This window comes from Rhipicephalus sanguineus, chromosome 9, assembly GCF_013339695.2.
Source record: "Rhipicephalus sanguineus isolate Rsan-2018 chromosome 9, BIME_Rsan_1.4, whole genome shotgun sequence".
NCBI classification, from domain to species: domain Eukaryota; kingdom Metazoa; phylum Arthropoda; class Arachnida; order Ixodida; family Ixodidae; genus Rhipicephalus; species Rhipicephalus sanguineus.
In genome coordinates, this window is record NC_051184.2 from 70,387,507 (window position 1) to 70,410,262 (window position 22,756).

General features: G+C 46.2%; 1 protein-coding gene across 1 annotated transcript in view; it reads right to left on the reverse strand.

The window, feature by feature from the left end:
- The window catches only part of LOC119405300 (uncharacterized), a 28,959-nt gene extending 11,865 nt beyond the window's left edge, over positions 1-17,094 (reverse strand). Inside the window, exons 1-7 of the mRNA XM_037672124.2 lie at positions 16,936-17,094; positions 14,665-14,757; positions 13,409-13,637; positions 10,608-10,784; positions 3,678-3,854; positions 2,162-2,249; positions 936-1,060 (exon numbers count right to left, since the gene is read on the reverse strand). Of these exons, the coding sequence (XP_037528052.2) occupies positions 936-1,060; positions 2,162-2,249; positions 3,678-3,854; positions 10,608-10,784; positions 13,409-13,637; positions 14,665-14,757; positions 16,936-17,077 (1,031 nt within the window). The 5' untranslated portion in view covers positions 17,078-17,094. The remainder of the gene's footprint in view (positions 1-935; positions 1,061-2,161; positions 2,250-3,677; positions 3,855-10,607; positions 10,785-13,408; positions 13,638-14,664; positions 14,758-16,935) is intronic.
- Between the last annotated feature and the right edge of the window lie 5,662 nt (positions 17,095-22,756).

The window sequence follows — 22,756 nt, forward strand, 5'->3', positions numbered from 1 at the left end:
TTTCGTACTTCCGCCGCTTTGACCTTACAGTCTCTCGCAAAACTTACCTTACTATCTTAAGCCTATATATGGCACCCCGAGAATACATTGTATTTCATTTTATCATTAAATAATTACCTAGCATGGAGAAAGGACTTACGAGGAGCGTTACGTCATACTGCCAGACTTGGTAAGTTACCTCTCCGTGAAGTCAGAAGTGTCTGCCCAACAAGATAATTTTCGCGTCACGATCACGCAAGAAATTTTCCGAGACTTTGGAGTGTTCGCGGACTACGCTGCTCAGTTCGGGCCTGGACAAGCAACTCTGGGCGATTCAGCAGGCCGAGGAAGCTGCCAGGAGACACGGTGTCTCCGTTAGCTCCTAGGTGGGAGTCCAGCCCAGCAGTCTGCCGCAAATGAATAAAAGTGTTCTTCTTCTTTGGGGCTTGATGCCCGGGAGTTTTGAAAAAGCGTGCTTGTTCGGCCAGCTCACGGCAGATGTTCAAGAGAAGAACTTGACCAGAAATACTAAAAACCTACCGCGCGTTGTGACGCTTTCATCACGTATTGAGCCGAAACAGTAGGCTGAATTGCATTGTGCTATGGTCCCGCTTAAGGTTTTTCTGCCTCCCTGTTACCTACGCTATATATGACGTCACGGCGACTTGCTGCGGTAACTTCAAGGGCAGAGTCACCATATGTGTAATTTTACGCGCGTTTTCTCACTTACCACGGGTCTTCTCGCGACAGAAGTGATAATTTTTGTGTCGTGAAAAGAGACCTAACTAGCGTAAGAAAGACATTTTCCTCCTTAGCGCTCCTTTAAAAACATTTTTTTAATAGAGCTGCCTTGAATGAATGAATGAATGAATGAATGAATGAATGAATGAATGAATGAATGAATGAATGAATGAATGAATGAATGAATTTCTCTGCATGCCGCAGGTGATACTTACCTGAAGCGGCTGCTGAGAACGATGTCGTCGGTGAAGCCGTGCTTGATAAAGAACCGCCTGCTAATGGTGGGCGCCCGGACAAGCAGGGCATCGTACGGTCCAACCACCGAGGGGCTTTTGACTTGCTGCGCACAAAGGTGCCACCCAGCGGGACGATGAGCTTAAGGGGAGTGCAATACGGCATGCATGCTCGTGAACATGGCGCAGTCAGGTACATAAGGAAATCCCAATATATACCAGAAATTGAATACCTATGACGTAAAGTGACAGTGAGGTGTTGGCTACATAACGTAGTAAATCCCTGCTCTATACACCTCTAAGAAACAAACGTAGCGATTATATCTTTATTCTTTAAAGAGATAAGTAATCGCTATACTTACAATTCTTTGAATGTGGGCTTTTTGGTGCAACATCTTAACTGGGTTTTATTCAATCGAAGAAATTTAGAGTCTTGTTTAATCAAGCGCAGCCCCATGTCGGACCGAAGAAGAAGAAGAAGCGCGTTCACAGGGCAGCAACGACATGCCAATGGACCTGACGCGCACGGAGCCGCTACGACGGCATGCATACAGGAAACGCCTGAGAAATTTTGGAGCCGGTGGACGAAAGAATATCTGCTGCAACTTCGATCCGCGCACTTTTCGCGCAAGGGAACCACCAACGAAGTTGAAACAGGAGACATCGTTATAGTCCAAGCGGAGAAATTGCCTCGACAAATGTGGAAACTTACAAGGGTTCTTGAAGTGTACAGAGGTGCTGATGGTCACGTACGTTCTTGCGATATTCAACAACAGCAAGGTTTTGTTACCACCAGGCCGATACAAAAACATTATTCGATCGACCTGAACGAGCGACTTGGCGGCCGGGAGTGTGTTTAATCAAGCGCAGCACCGTGTCGGACCGAAGAAGAAGAAGCGCCTCCTTCCACGAGAAAGCCCGTGCTCACGAGCACTTGCAGCTAGAATCGACCGAAACTGTTGACAATATATATCGTTCGTGATGTTTAAGCCTCGCTTCTTGCCAGGGAACCGTACGCCATTTTAAACAGTCTTAAATTTCAATTCAGCGGCCTTTCAACGATGCTTGTGGGTAAAAGAAAATGCGTCATTAGCTTATACCAGGCCAATTAAAGCAATGCAGAAAAAAAGTTACTAGAAGTCCTGCCCAATGACACACTTTTCACTCGCCTCCTTCTTATAAAGGCGACACTCTGGCGTACCGCTTACCTTAAGCAGGTAGCTGCCGATGCCATGCTGTCGAAAGCCCTTTCGCACGGCGAGCAGCGACAGGAAGCAAGCCCTTGTTCCTGGAATTCTGAAAAAGAGTGTGCGGTTTATACAGTCGCAGGACATTTCTGCACAATAAAGTGACATTATCGTTCAAAAATATGCAACATTTGTAAGATTTCCTTGAATAACTATGTGCGGTTACAGTGTTCCTGGTCAGCAGCCGCGGCGAATCATTATCTGTGATAATTTCAGTATCTGTGATGTTTTCTTGAACGTATGCTATAATCTGCTCACTAGCTTGTCTTTGTGTCCTCAATCCCCTCTCCTATACAAAGTAGCATGTAGGCGCCTTTATATACGCCGGCAGAATTCCCTGTTTTTCATTAAAGAGTTTTCTCTCTCTCTCTCTATCCGTCTTCCCACAGAATTTATAAATTGTACTATTATATATCGTTGCGCTGAACATTTGCTCAATGGACGGGTTCAATTCACGAACGCTGAAAAATACAACTCTTCAGTTGGCGTTACTGACTGAGATTATCTTTCGCCACAGTTATTTAGAAATTACGGGAGCGCCTTCCCTTTTAGCTTCAAGCCCAGGCTCCTTGCATACAATCGCACTGTATGCAAATCCATCTTCAACGCCGGTCACTCTGTTACCTTGCAACATGGTATTCTTACAAATGCTGCATGGTGCGAGGAGTGACGTACGCTTGAAAATCTCTGTGTAAACTTAAATAAGTGTGGTATAAATAACAAACGCGATCACCAAGCAGTCACAACACATGAACTTTGCCCGTATTGGCCCATAGCCTTCCTACCAGTATGTCAGAGTGCATTTGACGCCATCGCTCCCTCGAATCACGCACATTGTATATATTTGTTCCAAAGACTTCGCTTCACTTACGCACAAACTGGAATCTGCATCTCCCGAAAGATGTATGTAAGCCATTCAAACCTGACTCAAAGGTCTCGCGATCGAATCCCGGCCGAGGTGGCTTCATTTTCAGTGGAGGCCAAAATGCTAGAGGCCCATGTACTTAGAAGTGCACTTTAAACAATCCCACGTGGTCGAAATTTCTATAGTCCTCCACAACAATGTGCCTCATAATCATATCGGTGTTTTTGGACGTAGTACACAAAGAATTATCATCATTAAGGCTCTAAAACACACGTATGACCAACCATCAATCGTTTTTGCCCCGTAGCTCACGCGAGTACAATAACCTTTCCTGAGAAGTTGTGAACGTTAATTATTATGAGTTGTTCTATAATGCGACAGCTAAAATTGTACGCTCAGATTCTATGTAACGTACTGTCTATCCTTTATTTTGTTTTCCTTCAGTTATTATTTTTTGTGCTTTGACCGCTCCCCTCTGTCGTTCCTCTGGTCCTTAGGGGTATATTATTAAAAATAAAATATGAAATATTTTCGCAACTTCGTTAAATAGTGTTTTCAGACCTTCTCAGCTGCGCGCTACCCCACTTAACGGGCATCATCACGTGATCGCACCTGTAGTTCTTAATGAACGTGGCACATCCAAGGAGGCGGTGCTCGGGGCCAACGTGTTTTGGAGCCAGACTCCAGGAGGCAAGCGCGCGGGCTCTCTCGCGCCGCCTCGAGGCCACGGCGCGAAGAAACCGTTGCAGACCTTCCTCTTCCGTCTCTTCCTCTTCCTCCTCCATTTCACTGCGGCAGAGGCAATACACAAGAATCAGCAAAGCACAATGTCTACGTCATCCTCACGGTCAAGGACCTCGCACTTTATTCCTTCCTGCCATTTTTTATTGAACGAAGTTATTTGCTATTGCGAAAGAAGTTCAATGGACAATCGAGGGCCCTAACCACCACTGACGCAGCGGTCCTGTCAAATGGTACTGTACTGTTCTAGGTGTCGTCAATCTCTGTCATACTATACTGTAATGCGCGCATCCTCAAGCCAGTCAAGTCGGTTGCAGCAGCCATGCAAGCCAACGAAACCTGACAATATGGCGAATTTGACAACATGGTGGAGTTTGCAATTGCGCAGAATAACACCCTATGATATGACTTATCCATTTAGAAGATATGTCTTTCCCCTTGAACATTCAGTATTACTAACGTCTTTGCGTTTGTCAAATTCGGCATCTAAAAGGCAATTTCTTTGTTCCCGTTAATACTGCGAAACACTGTACATTGCGTTTTCCTGCCAATATGACAGCCGAATGCAAGTACTGTTATAACGGTTCTGCAGTGAAAACCAAGACAGCGTTATGCCTCCCACTCCGGGCCGGAGCATTGCGCGCAGTGAAACTAGCTTTCCGACTCAGGAGCTGCTTGCGTACGACACCAAGGTGAACACTTCGAGCATGCCAGCAAAATATAAAGACCTAAGAAACAAAATCAAGATTGAAACAGGGAATAAGGGAAGATGCAGGAAGGTTAATTCAAGATAACACTCATAATACCGCGCTACTCATAGGTTTTCCTTTCTGCGCAACCGAAGTTGCCTCGCAAGCGCTTCCCACCCAAGCATATTCTTAGAGCATCATCTGCGGTGTATTAATTGCAAAGTTACGCAACCTGCTGTCGCTTTCAGTGCATTGACTTTCCAGTGCAGCATTACTTATTGGAGCGGTATACTTGTCATACTTTCCCAAATCATGATTTCTTTTCCTCCTGTTGACGTGTAGAAATTGTAGCAAAAAGCAAGAGAGAGAGAGGGAAAGGTAAAGTGAAAGGCAGGGAGGTTAACCTGCAGAAAGTTTTTCGGTTTGCTACCGTGCACTGCGGAAGGGGTAAGGGGGGACAGAAAGGTAAGGAAAAGAAAAGAAAACAAAAAGGGCAAGGAGAATGAGGAACAAAAACCCACACACATTCAAGCACGGGAGTGTAATAGTTGCTTAGCGAGGCCGGTTGAGTGCAGAAACTTCGGCAGCGCCTTCGTCGCTTTTTGGTTGGAAGCTCGAACGTTCCGGCACACCAAAATTGATTGTTCTGGAAGCGGCTGGTCATCGAGGCGTGAAGCGACTAGAAAGAAGTGCAAAGGCCGCACTCGCCAGTAATCCAATACAGGCTGCTCGATCGCCGAGTGCGTATTATAGAGAATACTTCACTATAACGGCTTGCAAATCCACGCTTGCGTCTAAACAGAAACAGGCTCAGTAATACTCACATTTCAGCGGTATCATTTATATTACTACAGCTTGAAAGTTAGGACCATAGCAGATACGAGTACTATGGGCAGGCTTAAGGCAGGCACGTAAGCACGTAAGTCCTGCACGTAAGCACGATAAGATGTACGTGGTGGTATATATAGCTACTGCAGGCACTTAATGCCTCGTAATCCTCGAGCTTACTTATCCTTAAACCCTTTACTCAAGCCACTTAATCGGATCGGCACTTGAGGGGTTTCTCGCATTCCGAGTGGGATTAGAAGAGGCTTACTGAAAGGATTAACATTGTGGTCGGGCATCTGTTGACGAAGGAAAATCGAACCAATAAATTGCCGGCGCAGCTAGAGCAGCTACGACACCAACATCTCCCCGTGCGTCATTTCGTCCAGCAACTTCGTCGCGAGAGTGTGCTTGGCTCTCAGTCCGCACAATAACCGTAATATTTATCATGGAAGCTTGTCAAACGCGTGTTGTAATCTAATTGTGCCATCAATATTCTTCGGATGCTTCTTACTAGCCACAGCAATGCGCTAACTTACTTAACCTTTTCTTTCTTCCATTTAAAGGCTAGCTAATCTTAGAGTTGCTTTAAGATTTAGCGCTGGGCCGATATATCGGTATTCTGCCGGACTGTGTTCAATGCTTCCTGTGCTATTTCGGCGTACGATTTAACAATTTATCTGAATCAGGAAATGTTCGATAAAAGCGCGCCACTTTCAGGCGTGCTTCTCCGGTTTCTTTTACTATGAATCACGTTCTTTTTATTTATTTATTTTATTGTCTGCTTCACGTTGTTCCGTATAGTTGTGGCTTCCTCTCAGTTGCTGCTATGGGAAGCACAGTTTCTGCGACCCAGACCTTGTCTTTAACGGCCATTAATCTAACGACCGCCTTATTAGCATACCATTTTCTGATTATTTGTGCAGTTCTTTATTCACCGACAGTGAGCCTCATTTGTACGCAGGTATCCAAGTATGATCGCCATTCATTTCTTTTTGTTCACTTTTTGCAATCATCATTTTAAACACTTTTTTGCTCTGGGGCACCCACGCTTTGTGGGACGCCATAGTACTCCTGATAACTCGTAGTGGTTTATCGTTAGTAGTGCAATTATCTTGGCGCACACAGTGTAATCCATCCAAGAGCTCTCCCAGTAATTTGCAGTCCCGGCTGCCTTTGGTATCTTAAGCCCCGAACGAAAGCCCTGAACTCGTGATTCATTTTCCATGTACTTAGAATTGTGTCATAACTGATTAAGCCTCATAGGGCTCTATGCTTCGTTACAAATGCGATTATCTTGCTTCGTTCATTTTGATGTACCTATTCGTGCATTTGATATTCTCGAATTTGGAAATTAAAGATGGCACCTCGTTGTGATGAACATGGCTGGACCGTTTTCAAATTCATAATTTGAGACTACGCAGCGGTGCTGCTTTTAACTTTCTTTCGAAATGAGAGCTTTACATGGAGACCGCGGTGTGCGCATGTTTACCTCTTTGTTCTGCACTTCTATCCTAACAAAGCAAAGATTAAATGTTTCTTCGGTAATGAAGGCACCGTGAAGGTTCAGCCCCAACTGAACCGATGCGAAGCCGTAGGGACGGCGTGTAATTGTAAAGTTGAGTGCCCGCGGACACAGGATCACCACCTAATGAGCCGTTGCACCTGAGTCCTTAATTCAACGTGAAACGCGAATCCGCTTCATCGTGTATCCGGTAGCTGCTACCATGCATGCGCGTTTATTATAATCAGCAGTTCCTCCTTTAGTAAGCCCAGTAGCCTGGCGCTTAAGCCAGCTGCATTTGATATGCTTGAATTTGGAAATGGAAGATGGTGTCTTGTTGTGATGAACAATGCAGATTCCACGGCTGCACGGTTTTCAAGTTCATAGTTTCAGACTACGCAGCTGTGGTGCTTGTATCTTTCTTTCACAAAGTAGCTTTAGATGGAGACAGGGGTGTCTGTTCTCTTGATCATGACGTACCGCTTTAATTACAATGTAATCAAAGCAATCTGAAGCACGGCTCATAGCCTTCGTTTTTTGTTTTCATTTTTTTTTTGCTCATGTTGGTGCAAATTGCTTAAGCAAGAAAACGTACGTCTTCCGCTCTTGAAATACAAGATACGAAGGTCTTCAAAGTCTCGTGCGATTTAATGAGTGAGAATTACTCGGCTGCTTCCATTGACCCAGATTGGGGAGCGGGGGGTTGTGGGTTTGTATACAGTAGAAACCCACTGTTACGTTCCCGGAGGCTGCGTGTTCCTGACTGTTACGTCGTTTTCGGCCGGCCCCGGCACAGCTCTTTTAGGCTCCTATGCATTGAGAACCCCGCTGTTACGTCGTAACTGTGGGACCATTCCCGCATCGCACGTTGCGCACCGGGCCTCGTGACGACCAAGGCCGCCATGTTGACTTTTCATGTGGCTTGGCGTGGCACGCTTGGTGACTTCACGATCGAACTGTAGGTGACGGTGACAACTATGATGCATTGTAAGTCCCGCCACCAGAAAAACGACCTCCGAGACATGTTTCTTTTTCATCTAATTATGGCGTCTATGACGTTTTCGGGCACTAAAAATTGCACTTGATGCGTTCAACAAACGTACCGACTTGGAGATTAGTTTTTCTTGCCAGGATTCATCCTGCTTGCGGAGTCAACGTCTTCATCGGCCGTAACAGCGCTGGATTTGTTGCGAAGATTTGCGCGCAGTGAAGACGCCGAAAGCCACATGGCACTGCAGCTGCTTGAGAGCCCACTTGTACTGATCGAGCGTGAGAGAAAATTGCCAGGCGACGCTGCACGATTTCTTCGAGCGAAAGGCTCGAAATAAAATTGTGTGCTTCTCATCACTACTCTGATTCCTCCTATGTTTCCCAGCTGTTACATTTTATTTTTCACGGTCCCGAGGAAAATGTATCAGTGGGGTTCTGCTCTATATATAGTTTGCTGGTGTATATGTAAATATACACATACAAACAAACGCACGGACATACGTAGGGTTGGCTGAAGCCCTCGTAAAGTCGTACATGCTCTCCTCTACCTGCTTAACCTAACGCGTTACGCTAACGGCGCACACTGTGTGACGCCATCTCTCGAGCAGGCGACAAAACCCGTGCCGGGACACTCGAACAGGCGAAACATCTCGAAGAAGCGGCAGACCCCTTCCCCTCCCGATTATCCAAGGGGGCACCAAGTCTGCCGCATACGTTCGCTAAATTCGACCTGTGGCGTCATTTTTAATGTTCAGGATTATGGTCACGTAGGTTTGTGAAGGTATTGATGTTGCAAAGCAAGAACTATTTTACCTTCTCCTTCGGAAAGCCGGCGACTTGAGACAGGTCGTTGTCAAGACTCTTCATCGCTTCATCTTGGTTTTTGCATGTGTTGGTATTGCTTTTTTTCGGACTCGACGATGCAGCGAGGGGAGGGGGCTGAGGTGAATCTTTGTCCCTCCTAGTGAAGAACCATGCGAACGTCTGTGATCATAATAGTTACATCCTATTGAACAATTCCTCCTATGTACTTTTATTGCAATAGCAATTATATAGGACACCCTCGGCTGGTTTTTGCCGTCGCCATTTTATCCCGTATGTGCATATATATATATATATATATATATATATATATATATATAGTAGTTGAAGGAGTGGTTGCCGTATAAGTGTAAGTATGAGAGGTGGCACTTCAAGGAAACTTCATTTATTACGTCGACGTTTCGGTCAGAGCCTGACCTTTCTCAAGACGAGAAAGGTCATGCGCTGACCGAAACGTCGGTGATATATATATATATATATATATATATATATATATATAACCCACGCAGAAAAATATTTCAGGAAACTAGTGTGCGACGCGCGGATTCGAACCTGCCGCCCCTTGCTCCGCCGCGCGCGGCGTTAGTACGCTCGGCCTCGGAGCGTACGTCCTTCAGTGTACTAACAGCGTGCTATTTATATACCCCATTTACCGCTTGGCAGTACGGAGAGCTTGGAGGCATTTCAGCGCATTCTCTGTATAACAAGCGAGATTACCGCGAAGGGCGCGCTTTAAAGGTCGTCACGCCGCTCGTTGCGATGCGCGCGCCCCTCTCCCACCCGTCCTTTGCCCCACAGGGCATATTTGCCCGTGCCCGCGCCCTTATCTCGTAAAATCGGTGTGGCTTGTACGTCTTTTTCTTTCACCGGAAAGTTTGCGGTGAAGTTACAAAGCGCGCGAAGGTCACTTCGCTCGCTGCAACGGCCACGTTTGCAATACGAGCGCGCTGCTCAAGCGCAAAGAAGTAACAACTGAGACAGTTATTAGTTCGCGCTCGTCCCGTGCATGCCTGTGCATACCTGTGCGTTCGTTTCGTGCGTCCTTCTTTGTGTTTGAGCAGCGTGCTTTAAGTATCGAGCTGTGAACGTTGTTAGTTCGCGGTCGTCCTGTGTGTGTTTTTTTCGTGCGTCCCTTGTGCTTAAGCAGTGCGCTGCACGTTTCGACCTGCTTTCCGTTCTTCGCGTGACATTCCAGTTTGCTGCTATCGCATTCATTGATTCGCCCTTGCAGCGAAACTGTGTTTTTTTTTATATAACATATGCTCACTGGAAGTTCTCTTATGGCGCATTCACATCGGCGACCGACAAAGGTCCTGAACCAGTCGCAGAGCTACTGAACCAGTCAGAGGCGCAGGCGCATGGCGTGGGCATACCGGTGCCAATGCTGCAGAATAATAATTTATGTGGACGTTGCTCTGACAAAACAGACGCAAACAGAAGCAAATGTGGTCGCCAAATGATTAGCTGTTTAGTGCCGCTGACGAAACAGTTTTATTTATATTAAATCCTTTATACCGGTGTTTTACATAAAAAGTTTTACTTTTGTTTCGGAATGCAATAGGTATGATCCTATAACACATATTTTAACATTGTATAGACTAGTGATCTCATGTTTCTGTGCGTTAAATTTGGCGAAAGGCTTTGTCAATACCTAATGGATTTTGCTTTCACCCCACAGCATCGCTTTTGTGGTTCTATTGTCTCCCTTTGATACTCAAACAAACTGCAATTGAATTGTAATTGAAAGTGTAATCGTAGGTGACGGAGGGCACCTCGCGGTCGCCGGCGTGAGTAGCTACTCGGTCGCGAGTGCGAGGACTTCTTTCGGTCGTTGCTATGAATGCAGCCTTACGGTCTCAAGTGATTCCTCGCTGCGCATTTTGGGCGTAGTATCTTTAATCTTGCAACGCTCTTCGCAGCGTTGAATTATCCGAAAGTAGCGCATTACGAACCAAGGTCGGTTAGGCTCACCTGTCCGAGTCCGAGAGGTCGCTGAAGACGTCCGAGAAGGGGTCGGTGCGCGAGGCGTCGCGTGCAGTCGCCGAGCACGTGCTACCGCGGCCACTGGTCGTCGAGGTCTCGTCGCCGCCGCATAGCGTCAGCTCCACGCCGTCTTCCTCGGTGCTGCCTTCGGCTGACGGGACACGTCTGCGCACGATTGGGTGCAGAAAGAAGCAAAGATCCGATGTCAGCAGATTGCAGCGCCTGAGCACTTTGCCTTGGTGTGTGTTGTATTCGCTGATGTCCAATTTCTACTACATACATAGCTATACAGGGTGTTTCGAGAAATGCGTCCGAAATTCCTCAAATCTAAGAGAAATCAGATATTGCAATATTTCCTAGCTGTCTTTGTAATTGCTTTTTCTGTAGCAGGAGGCATGCCGCCTTAGTTGAATGCTGTAGATACAACATTCTATACGCGCGGAACATAGCAATAGCTTCGATACCTTAACTGTGTCCTGGGATCACTGGTTTCGTAATGCCTCAGTTATTTACCTCATTTACGCAACAAACACACATAACACTGACATTGCAATCCAGGGCTCCATCAGGCAACTATGGCGAAACAGCAAAGCGTCTTTTGAAGTGCGTTCAACGTCCGAGTCGCTCGTTCCTAAACACACACACGCGCGCGCGCACGCACACACACGCACAAGCGCCTACGCACTCACACTAACACAGACACACATGGTGGCTCAAGCAGCACACATGCACGCTCACGCACAGACACTAATAATGCCTTGAGCAGCACATATCTCTGCAATTTCCTCTGCAACACGCGGTGAAATTAAATTTACACCATGGCGGGCCTCTGTTTCACTGCACTTCCGTGAGCGAGTGAATGAAAGAAAGAGATAGCAGCTGCTTACAATATGCACATATTTTCGCTCAAGTGCAACCTTCCATTTGTCTTAATTATCCGTTCCATATGTACGAGCGAAACCACAAGCCATTCAGGACTCTCGGTTTGTGCTGTTGCAAAGTGGTTTGTAGAAAGAAGTGATAAAAATGAAACTGCATATTGCAATAGAACTTTTTCTCGCTCGCAGCCTAAGCGATCGTATATACGCCCATAAGACAGCGTCATATTTCTGGCCGCAGGGTTAAACTTTCCTTCAGTTTTGCCAGGCATTTCATATTTTCGCAGTGCAGCGTTTTCTATGCCGTTCGCGTTGTTCTACGGCCCCTTACGCTCGGAACGAAAGGCTGCGCGCCTTCAATATTAGGCCCCAGGATCTCATATCGCGCGCGACGGTGCGTTGTTCCCGGGTATTGGCATTTTCTTGCGCGTGTTTTATCTGCATAAAGAGCTTCGCACAACCACTCGCCGAATACTGAAACCGTTTCTGAAAATTCAACCCGTTCCCGAAGGAGAGGTTTGAAAATCACTTTCCGGTCCAGACTTTTCGCTTCAGCTCTTATCTATAGGCCTTGCTTTTCTTGAAGCGTCTTGAATCTTCTCGAAGAAAGTATATGCGCACGTGTGGGGTGAGTGGAGTAGTGGGCACGTTGTTATTTGGGACCATATTGCGGCAGTCATTGTTGCTGCTGCTTCTTGCCTCACTGCTTTTAATGTCTCTTGTGAACAGGGTTAAATATATTTAAATCCTTAATCTTTTCTCCCATATGGAAATTTTTGCGCGACTTAGTGTGACCCAGATGACTATTACGTCCAAGCGCTGTCTTGGAAGGTGCCTTATGAATTTGCCTAGGACGTCTCAAAGGCGAAAGCCATCTTCTTCGTCGTCTACTCTTTCTTCTACGTCAATTCTATTGACTCTACCCCCGAAAGCTTTCTGCACCTAACGTGGCTCTGCACTGCCTCCACGATCGGAGGCATTGGAAGCTTTTCACAACTCATGAGGTTTTTCGCAGGGCCTCCGGGGTTGGTCCAATTTTTGGCCAAGCGAGGATAGTACAAATGAGTACAATTTAAGGAAGAAAAAAATGTTCTTTATTGTCAGTTTTCTTGGCGTCCTCATGGTTCAAAAATATCTGTTGAAAATCATACGTATTCCCCGTGCTACGCTTTAGCTTGCTGCATTCTTCGATTTTTACCATCGTTACAGCACTAATGCTTTCAGTATTCGTTGGTCTACACGAGCAGACTGCTTACGCGCAAGAAAGGACCTGAAACACCTATGGCTCCGCAAATGTCAACTTGCTTTGACACGTGGCGATTTCTGACTGCATTACCATCGTTATTCTTACTCCTTTGTCAAACAGATGTTTTTTGTTGCATTCATACGATAACTGTTGCTTTAAAAAATTTGAGGTGACGCTAATCCTTGACATAATTAGTTGCCTGGCAGTGGCATTCGTACGTCTGCGTTCATGTGCCTGGTGTATTACTTTGGTTAACGTTGTGTTCCATTGCGCTGACGAAGCAGATCTCAGAGGCCACGCAGAAAGAAGTACGCGAATGAGATCCGTTCCTCCATGTGCGGCAACAATCCAGCTGCTCACAAGGAAAGCATGTGATCTTTCAATGGACTCATTCAATTAATCTGAAATTAGTTATACTGACAGTTAATTGGTCTATATCTCAGGTAGCCTTGTGTTATGTTTTCATATGTATTTTGTATAACTCTTAGCTCAAGCCATAACCATTGATTTCGTACTGGTTTCATTTATTCAGAAGACTTTTTTTCTGAATATTGAGAAAACCGGAAGTAAGTACTCGACCAGAAGGGTTGCAAGAAAAAACAAGAATGGCACTAGGTTCTCAGACCACTCAAAGAGCAAGTGCATGTCCAGGCAATGTGACTCACCTTGAAGACCAGGCTATCCACACGCGGTCGTCGCGTTCGCCGTCATTGTCGGCACCACGACCGCCAGCTTCGCTTTCTGGCACGACTTCGTCCTCCTCGGTGCCCGGCTGAGTGCGACGATCACTTTCTGATGCCGTGCGGTCCAGGGGAACGATCCGCTGCCACGGCTTTGACGCGGACACTGGTGTTTGGGCCTTCGACCCCGACTCCAGGGGGTTGTTGTTGATCTCTACGAAACAGATAAACAAACTGCGTGACGGGAGCGCATACGTAACCTTATCAAGCGGAGCAGTCCGTTATAGGTATTGGACACAGGACTTGACTGCTCATAATTTCACCAAGGCTTGCTTTTTTATGGCGCATGACAAAACGACATGCACTCCAGCTGGTATCGAAATTTGAGTATTCAAGATCTTTGGTTTTCTCATAGCTTATTAATCAGAAGGCATAATTGCAGTTCATTGATTAACAGTGTGTGCAGAGTCTGACTGGTATGTCATAAAAAAATTCATAAAGCAGCTGGACACAGGAGAAGTAGAAGAACACAGGAACTGGGCTTGCTCATCCGTCCTGTGTCGCGCTGTTTTATATTTTCCTTAGCAGCTTGTTGAGCGTCGTTTGGTGCTACATTGAACAAAACCACAACAAGCATCGAAACATCTAAGCAAGAAAAATTTGTTCCCGAGAAACTAACAGTCATCCAATAATTGAATCATGAGCTTGGGCTGAATATTAGCCTTGGCCAATGGCTGAGGCCAATATGCAGTGTCGTGCGCAGACTGGGAGTCGCTGCTTATGCTTCAGCTAGGCGTTCCTCTTCTGCAAGATGACTGAATAATCTACGTAGCATAAAACCATGTAGCCAAGCGGCATGTGTTGATATTATAGTTATTGATATATTCAAAAAATGTTTTTATCATAACAGTCAATCAGAAGCACACCATCCAAATCGCCTTGTCCTGCCTTGATTCTTGGGTTGTCCTGTTTGTGTGAAGTTTCGCCATGGTGTCTAACTACCCGAACCTCTGTGCATTTGCTTTGATATAAAAGTGCAAATGCGCGTTTGACATTTAATTTCACCTCGCACTACCCAACGCAAGATTATTCGAAGGCATTGGCTCCCGAAGTATTTCTCCAGTGCGGTTCAGCGACCCGTACACATAGCTCAGAGTTTTGTATTTCGTACCCGTAGGGTGCATAACAGCGCACAAGTTTATCTCCAGAAGTGACGTCATACCGCGGGGTAGGATGCTAACCTGTGGCTGTGGAGCCATTCTGTGCAACTGGTGAAAGCTCGGGGCTGCTGAGCGTCCGGTCGCGGCCAGTGGTCTCCCATTCGTGTACGATCTCTGGAACGAGTGCGCAAATGGAGACCCGAAAAATGAGCATAATGCCCACAGGCAAATCGCGCAAACATAGTTCCCGTCGAACACACATGCACAACACATACACACTCAAGACGCAGTCATATGAGCGTATACGTTGGTTTCATTACTGCAAAAACGTGGGTAGCGATGCGGGCTTGTTGGTCTGTCATGGTACTTGGATGTGGGCGCAAAAAGACAAGGAAGCGCCAGTGTGTGTGTCTTCTTCCCTTCGTCCTTGTCTTTTTGCGCCCACATCCAAGTGCAAAAACGTGTCTAGCGCGCATCCGTCGCATGACCATAGACGGTTAGGCACTGGACTTAATCAAAGTTTGTGAATGACTATTTTGTGTATATATGTGCATATGTGACTGTACGTACCGTTTGTGTGAATATGTGATTCATTGTATATACCATACTCATCAACCAACACTCGGAGTAGAAGCCAGACGACAAACCAGGCTAACCTCTCCGGGATTTGCATTAAACAATATTATCTCTATCGGGCTGTTGACACTCGTTACCTTCACACCAACAAATGGACTTGAAACAACTGAATTTGTGCTCACAATAATAACAATGATGACGTCATGATCGGCCTGGCTAGAGTCATGCGACGGCGCAGAGCTGTCATATGCCCTAATTAACTGACGATCCAAACAAGCCACAAGTTTGGGAAATGATGGAGGGTTGAAGATATGAATATTGTCACGTAGGTCACGGCGAGCTGGCTGGCGCCCAGACAGACAGAAACAGAGACTACGTCGGGAATAAACTTAAGGAGAGTTTATTGGCGAACTTGCGCCCTAAAGTAAGAGAAGGAATTACTCGAGGACGGTAGTCGACCGGATGGCCGAACGGCGGGCGTCACACTGCCTGGGGACGTATGCGGCATTGTCCTATTAGGGGCGAGGCACCTTAGGGTCTCGGCGTGTCGGCGTGCATCGTGCATGGTTGTCTGCTGTCGCGATGCAAGAGGGCGCGCCACCACCTCAGCGCTCGCCGTGTCACGAGAGAGAGAGCGAACGGCGCGCGTTCACTATGGAAACGCTCTTTCTGCGATGAACGCTGAACTATCAGCTCGCAAAGAACGAGAACGTGCCCTCGCCCGCGAGAGGCAGCGCCGTCGCAGGCAGCGTCTGCTAGCGAGTTTATTGATTCAAAAAACCGACTGCTCGCGATGCACAACCGTTCACCGGCCACTCCGCATATATAGGCACTGGATCTTGACCTGCAATGTAGTGCGGGTGGGAGATTTCTGTTGTGCGTAGTTGAACAATAAAGATTCGCACGTTAACTAAGGACTGCGGGTGCTGTGTATAATATTTCTGTCTCTCATGGCCCATTAGCAGTGATTTTGCTGTGGAAAACACCGGCGCACACTGCATGTTTCTCCACTCCACAGTTTTCACGTTAGTGTAGCTGAAACCCCCTTCCCAACATGCTTCGCCCCTCCCCAATTTTTTCTTGTCCTTACGTCACGTTCGGGCTTCAGGCTGGCGAACTGATACGCTTGATACCAAGGGAGAACGGTGTTGAAGCGGATAAAGAAGCCGGTAAGACATTAAAGTCCCGCTTCCTTTAGACGCACGTGGCATCATTTTTGAGCATGGGGTGTGACTAGAGCTACAGCGTTTCGACGAGTGATGTTGTTTTGAGGTTGCTGCCTTGAAGAAGACAAGTCCACTCGTCAAAACGTTTACTTCCACGGCATCCCGTGTTCAAAAATATTGATCTCTTCAATTAGCTGCGGGTACTAAGTCCCTAATATGACCGTTAAGGGATCGGATGAGTATGGTGCGAAAGTAGGCATTTCGCATGAGCAGTCTCGAGTACAAATCAAGATCACATCCGGTAGAAACTTCTCGTCCAAGTTTCTCGCACTCTCGATAAACCAAAAACGAGTGAGAAGCAGGTGTCATTCGTCATCTTTAAAAAGAACGTACGTGTTTCTGAAGCCTTAAAAATTTTTAATAGATGTAATGCGCTTTCCACGCGACATCATGGATTGAAAACGTATTATGCAAGCACACCTTCCATTCGACAGGTTGCTTCGGTTACAACTTGTCGTTACAACTAAATATTGTATTTTCAAGGTGCTCACGTGCAAATGGCAACTAAATATTGTACTTTCAAGGTGCTCACGTGCGAATGACATCGTACCTTGGGCATCCCGGAGGATCAGCAGTGTTCGTGCCCCCTCGGCACAAAGCGCACGGTAGAGTGCCTGTGGCTGTACCAGACAGTCGCCACCATTGTTGCCTGTGCGCATACAGCTCGCGTACAAAGCTGCTGTGGCGTGCATCAGCGCACCGTGGTCATCGTCGGCGGCTGTCGATGACGGAGTCTGCGTTTATAAACAAGCGATAAAACGGAGTCATCATACATACAACTCATCTTTGAATAAAAAGCGGCAACTCGTGCAACTCAGTGTTATAAACAACTGATTAGCTATTAGCCGACTCTAGTGTGGGCAGGAAGGTTTGCTTTAGCGCCAGTAAAATACAGGACAAAAGAAGACACACAAGAACCCAAACGGCCTGCCTGCGTCCCCTTGTTATGTTTTTCTCATCAAACGCAAAAAGTGGCCGTCGGTGTCGGCGGCAGCGGCGGCATCAACACGAAGTAATGCCAAAGACCATCATCATGTGATGACTTCATTATGACATCACACATCGCCAGAACTTGTAACGTCACTATAAAGTGATTAATTCACTATGACGTCGCATGACGACGTGATCACATAATATCGTCGCTTGGTCAAAGGTTTGGTCGATCCAGGAGGCACTGCAAAACCACATGAGGTGCACAAGCCTTGCGGTGCTTCCGATCCCAGAGGCAGCGCAAGACCAAGTTTGATGCAGAAAATTTTGGGGTCGGGGAGGATGTCTATACAATCTATTGAGAAGAAAGGGAAGAAGATAGAGAAGATGGCTTTCGCCTTCAAACCGTCTTAGGCAAATAAATATGGGACCATTGTGACTTTTGTCCAATCGTTTACCCACGCTAAGGAAGACCCATTCAAGATGCGGTTCAGGACAACCCCATTGCATCTCTAATAAGGTCTAAGGCTCCGTTTCAAGCATATATGGAAGGGTAGGGTCTTCAACGCCTGTGGTTGACGTTAAGCTGTATTCACAGTGATGCTGCACTCAGTCAGCCTAACCCTTTGAGACGCTATGTACACAATTGTGTACATCACTTGTTTTTGCTATTTGTATTAACTAGTAGCTAAGAAAGAGCGAGATATATCAAGCTTTGGATGAATTGAACCTTCAACATAATAAATTTGTCTTCATTGAACTTCTTTTTGCTGTGTACTGTTGCATATGATCACTTTACTGAAGGCACTACCACGTTCAACGAGTCATTCGACCTGCCGCTTCCTGCGAGCCACGTGAAAAGTACAATTCTTCTTTGCTTAACATGAACATAACCAAAAATGAACTTACGCTATATTTCTAGCCTTAGATTTTATTCAGTTGATGCCAAAACAGAGCGTCAATGACTTCAGCATAAATAGATATTTAATTGCTACTTAATTAGGATTAGTTATTATAACACAGATAAATTAACATATTATGACATTATTTTTGTTGCAATAGAGTACGGAGTGCCTTGAAATAACGTTGTATTGATTTGACACATTTACGGACAGTTCTTGATAGGTGGCATCTGAAAAGGCTAAAGGCCCCTCCAAACTAACCTTGTCCACCGTGTAGGGTAAACAGGGCCAACCCACCACCTCTTCTTCTCCTCTTATAGGTCCTATGAAAAAAAAAAGTCATTTGACTCTTTTTTACCATGTATATAAATCTCATATACATAAGTCTCTCTTTAAAGAGACCCGTTAACTCTCTTTTGGAGAGTCATGCTTTCTACGACTCTCAAAGAGAGGCTTAACGTGTCTCTTTAAAGAAGATTTATCAATGTGAGAGTTATATACCTGGCAAATATAGTCAAATTACCTTTTTTTTTTCCGAGTGTAGGGCCTACGGAAACCAAAGTTCCGTCACGATGTTTCCGCCGGAAATTTCTGCCGAGCTATTTTTCACGAGCATTAAGCAGCAAGGCTTCCTGCGGTATAGGGGCTCACTGGCAGCCTATACGAACGTACTGCTGCAAATTGAAAACGCAACAACGCTGTGGAATAACGAATAAACAAAGATGATGCTTGCTTATTCGCATTCTCAGCGAGTACAGCAGCAACATCGGAGGCTACGACGGAAGTAACTGGCGCAGAAACTTCCTTCCGGAAGTGTTTGAAGTGGAGCTATGCGTCTGCATCATTTCAACCTTCGAAGATAGGCGCTATATACTTAATAAATCAGCCCCATAGTCGCTTACAACGCAAAAATTACAACCGGGATCGAACCAGTCACGCGAATGTCGCCTGTTTCATCCAGGCCCACGCGGTCGCATTGCGCTACAGGCGAACTGCTAGAGGCCCGTGTGCTGTGCGATGTTAGTTCACTTTAAATAAGACCAGATGGTCAAAATTTCTGGGACCCTCCACTAGGGCAAGCCTCATTATCATATCGTGGCTTCGGCGCGCAACACCCTAGATATTATTACCTTTTACTTATTCATGATCTTCATTATTGCAGAATAGCATGACGTTGTCTACAAACAGCGAGTTACTGTGATATCCTCCGTTGATCTTTTTCCCTATGTCTTCCCAATCTAGTCGCTCGATACATTTAGGCATCCATTGAACAACATTTCAAAGATTGTATCTCCTTGCCTAATTCATTCGACGATTGCAGTGTTCCTTCTTTTCATGGGGGACAAGGAAGGTATTTAAGGAATCGTTGTCAATGTTAGTTAGTCTATTCACACGTGTTCATTGTACTCCCTCACGACACAGTGCCCGGAAAAATGATGGCATCTGTACTATATCGAACGGCTTTTCGTGGTCTATGAAAGCCACATAAAGGGCTTTTTTGTAGTCAGCAGATCTCTCAACTGCTTGATTCAGCAGATGGCTGTGATCAGAGCGTGGAGTTAGCGTGTCTTCGGCGCTCCGTAATAATTAGCAGCGTCGCCTTCTTTGCAATCCTGAGATAGATATGGGTCCTCTGTATGAAGAACTGTGTGTCGTTGTATGTATGCCGTTCCCTTTCTTGTCCCTGCCCCAGTTTTCGCTTGAATTTGCATTGATGCATATGGACCAGCTAGCTCGTCTTTACGTCTTACTCGAGAGCTGCTACGCTTGCAATACGTTCCATCTTTTGTCTATCCTGAAATATATGTCGGCAAGATGGGCGTAAATATGTCGTCTTCGGCATTTTATAACGCAAACATTGCAGGCTTTTATGTACGCTGTCTCATCAGAAAGTACCCCTACTTTCACTCGCAGCAGCACTTGGGGATGGTGCATATATGGTGCAGACTCTAGCGACACTGGTGACTGCGTATTGCCGCTGTGGTAACGACGCCTCAGTGAGTCGAGTGATGTATGGTACCGGACCGAAGTCTGCGAAAGTTTCCAAAGGGCGGGACGCGGACATTCCCGTCTACTAGAGGGCGTCGTCCAGCACTATCCATCTTGCCAGGCGTAGCCGAGCGGCGGCTGACGTCGCCATGGCCGTCTAGAAACCTCGAAAACTTTTCGAGCCGTTTCCGACAGCGGAGTTGCCGGCGTGCACTCAACGGTGGCTGGCAGCTTAAAACAACCTATATGGGTTTGTTGGTTCCCCAAAGGCAAGAACAGATCACCAACCCATGGGAGTTAGGTCCATTGTTTTCCCTTTTTTTATTCGTTTGTTCATTTCTGGCAGACCGCGAGTAGTTTGGAAGATGGCGCTTATCACATAGCCGTGATAGGCTGTTAGGGTTGCTGATAAGTACGCCGGCTGATATTTTTTCTGAGATAACATGACATCTTGGAAGCTGTTAGTTGTAACTGTTGACGTTTCGCGCGCAAGTGTTATGACAAAAACCAGATAACAGACAAATCCAAACACTTGAGGGAATTCAGTTGCAAGTTGGCTCTTATAATTTAATGATAATAATAATAATTGTTACGGTTTTACGTCTCCAAACCACGGTACGATTACCAGGGACAGAATAGTGGAGGGCTCCGGAAATTTCGACCATCTGGTGCTCTGACGCGAGCTGACATCGCACGGTACATGGGCCATCTAACCTATCGCCCCTATCGAAATGCGGCCGCGTGGTTGGGATTTGATTACGCGACCTTCGGGTCAGCAGTCGGGCACCATAACCACTAGAACACCACGGCGGGTGGCCCCTCGTTGTTTGTCAGCAGTCTTTAGATCTTCTCGTCCTGCTTTTTCCAGAACGTCGCATGATGTCACAAACGGTGTAACGTCTCACGGTGTGACGAATAATGATACATGGTGTGAGAAAACATTCTAGCGAGAGGAATAAAAAATGCTGCCACGCATTTCACCTAGTTTGGCAAAGGATAACAAGAATACCCGCGGCATCGCACTAACTATCTGTGAATGGCTCATAAAGAATGCTCCGCGTTCGATTTTCCGCTCAGAAAAGCACGCGCCTGGTTCTGATCATCTCAGCGTACTACTGGAGCAATATGAAGATGCAATTATCAGGAGCTGGCCCGGCCAATAATTGGGCAGCCACTGGCAAACGCCCAGTCACAAATTGCCGTCCCGGGAAACAAATGGTCGGGGGAGCACACACGCACAGCATATGACGCGGCTTCTGGGTGTATCACGTTCCTACGGAAAGCCAGCTGTTTCTTTTGCGAAATCAATGGGTAGCTGCGTCGCGAGCGTGTTGAATAATGGCAGAGAGGAAATCGTATCGAAATGGAAAGTTGGCCACCAGAGCTCACGTGAACAAACGTTCTCTCAACGGAAGGTTCATTTCGGTGCTCACTCCCCCGAGTCTTCTGCTGTTGAGCGCGCACAAATTTTTCTTCGCTGTGACTTTTCACTTGGTTTCATATGCCTTCGTAAGACCGGGGATTTATTGCTGGTATTTCTTCTCCGCAATGCCACGGTCTTTTTCAATCACTCACTCGAGACATAATAAAAAAATACGCTGAATATTGTTCGTGCTTCAGCATTTTGAAAATACCGTTCTGGCAGGAGCATTTTTGACGTCGTGTTTCCGCAAAAAATAAACCGGCGTGATTCGTGTAATGACGGGAAGGAAGGACAGCCTTTTCGATAATAAGGCGTTGTAGGAAAGACAGGCAGTAGGCCTCAGTCCACAGCCTGTTTCAGTATTCTTTTGCACGTGCACATGTTTTAAATGAATCTACACTTGGAAAATGGTATCTGCGTATTTTATTATTTTCGCGGAAGTCGTCGCTATCCTTAAGCCATTATTGATTAATAGCAGCTGCAACGCACTAAAGATTAACGCTAGCAACCGATCACGGGACTTTGCAAAATCTCGACACGGGGTGACTTGTTCACGAACACGTCAGTACTAAGGTGGCAGGAACAGACGAACCTTCTTATAAACAAAAGGGGAAGGTGGGGGAGTGGGGGGGGGGGGGGGGGGGAACGGAGGCCGACTGGAAACAGCACGTCATCAAGATAACATTCCGAATTCCAGTCATGATTTTTCTGTTCCCGTAATCGGTCACTTGTGCTCCTGTTTTTCCTTTGCGCGGTGTACCCTACATATCAAAACGGTAAAATTGAGGGCTCTCACTTCTATTTTCATAGTTCAAGCATGCGGTTTCGTGTAGTTTGCGGCACTAGCACTGTTACACTAACACGCGCTGCAATAGCTCGCTGTATATGAATCCGAGTAAAACTGTCATAGATATTTTTTTCAGGCAATCCATAGCACGGCTTCTTAATCGAGGTACCTGCTGCGGTAGTTGCATTGAAAAAAGCACTTGTATCCAGGCTCTTGTGTTCAAGGGCCTTGACGAAGCATTGCGTTATTTTCATGGTATTGCATTTAAGTACCGTGATCACTTATCGTCTATCAACACCCATACACGACTCCCCTTGTGGCTGTCATAATTTCGTACTAC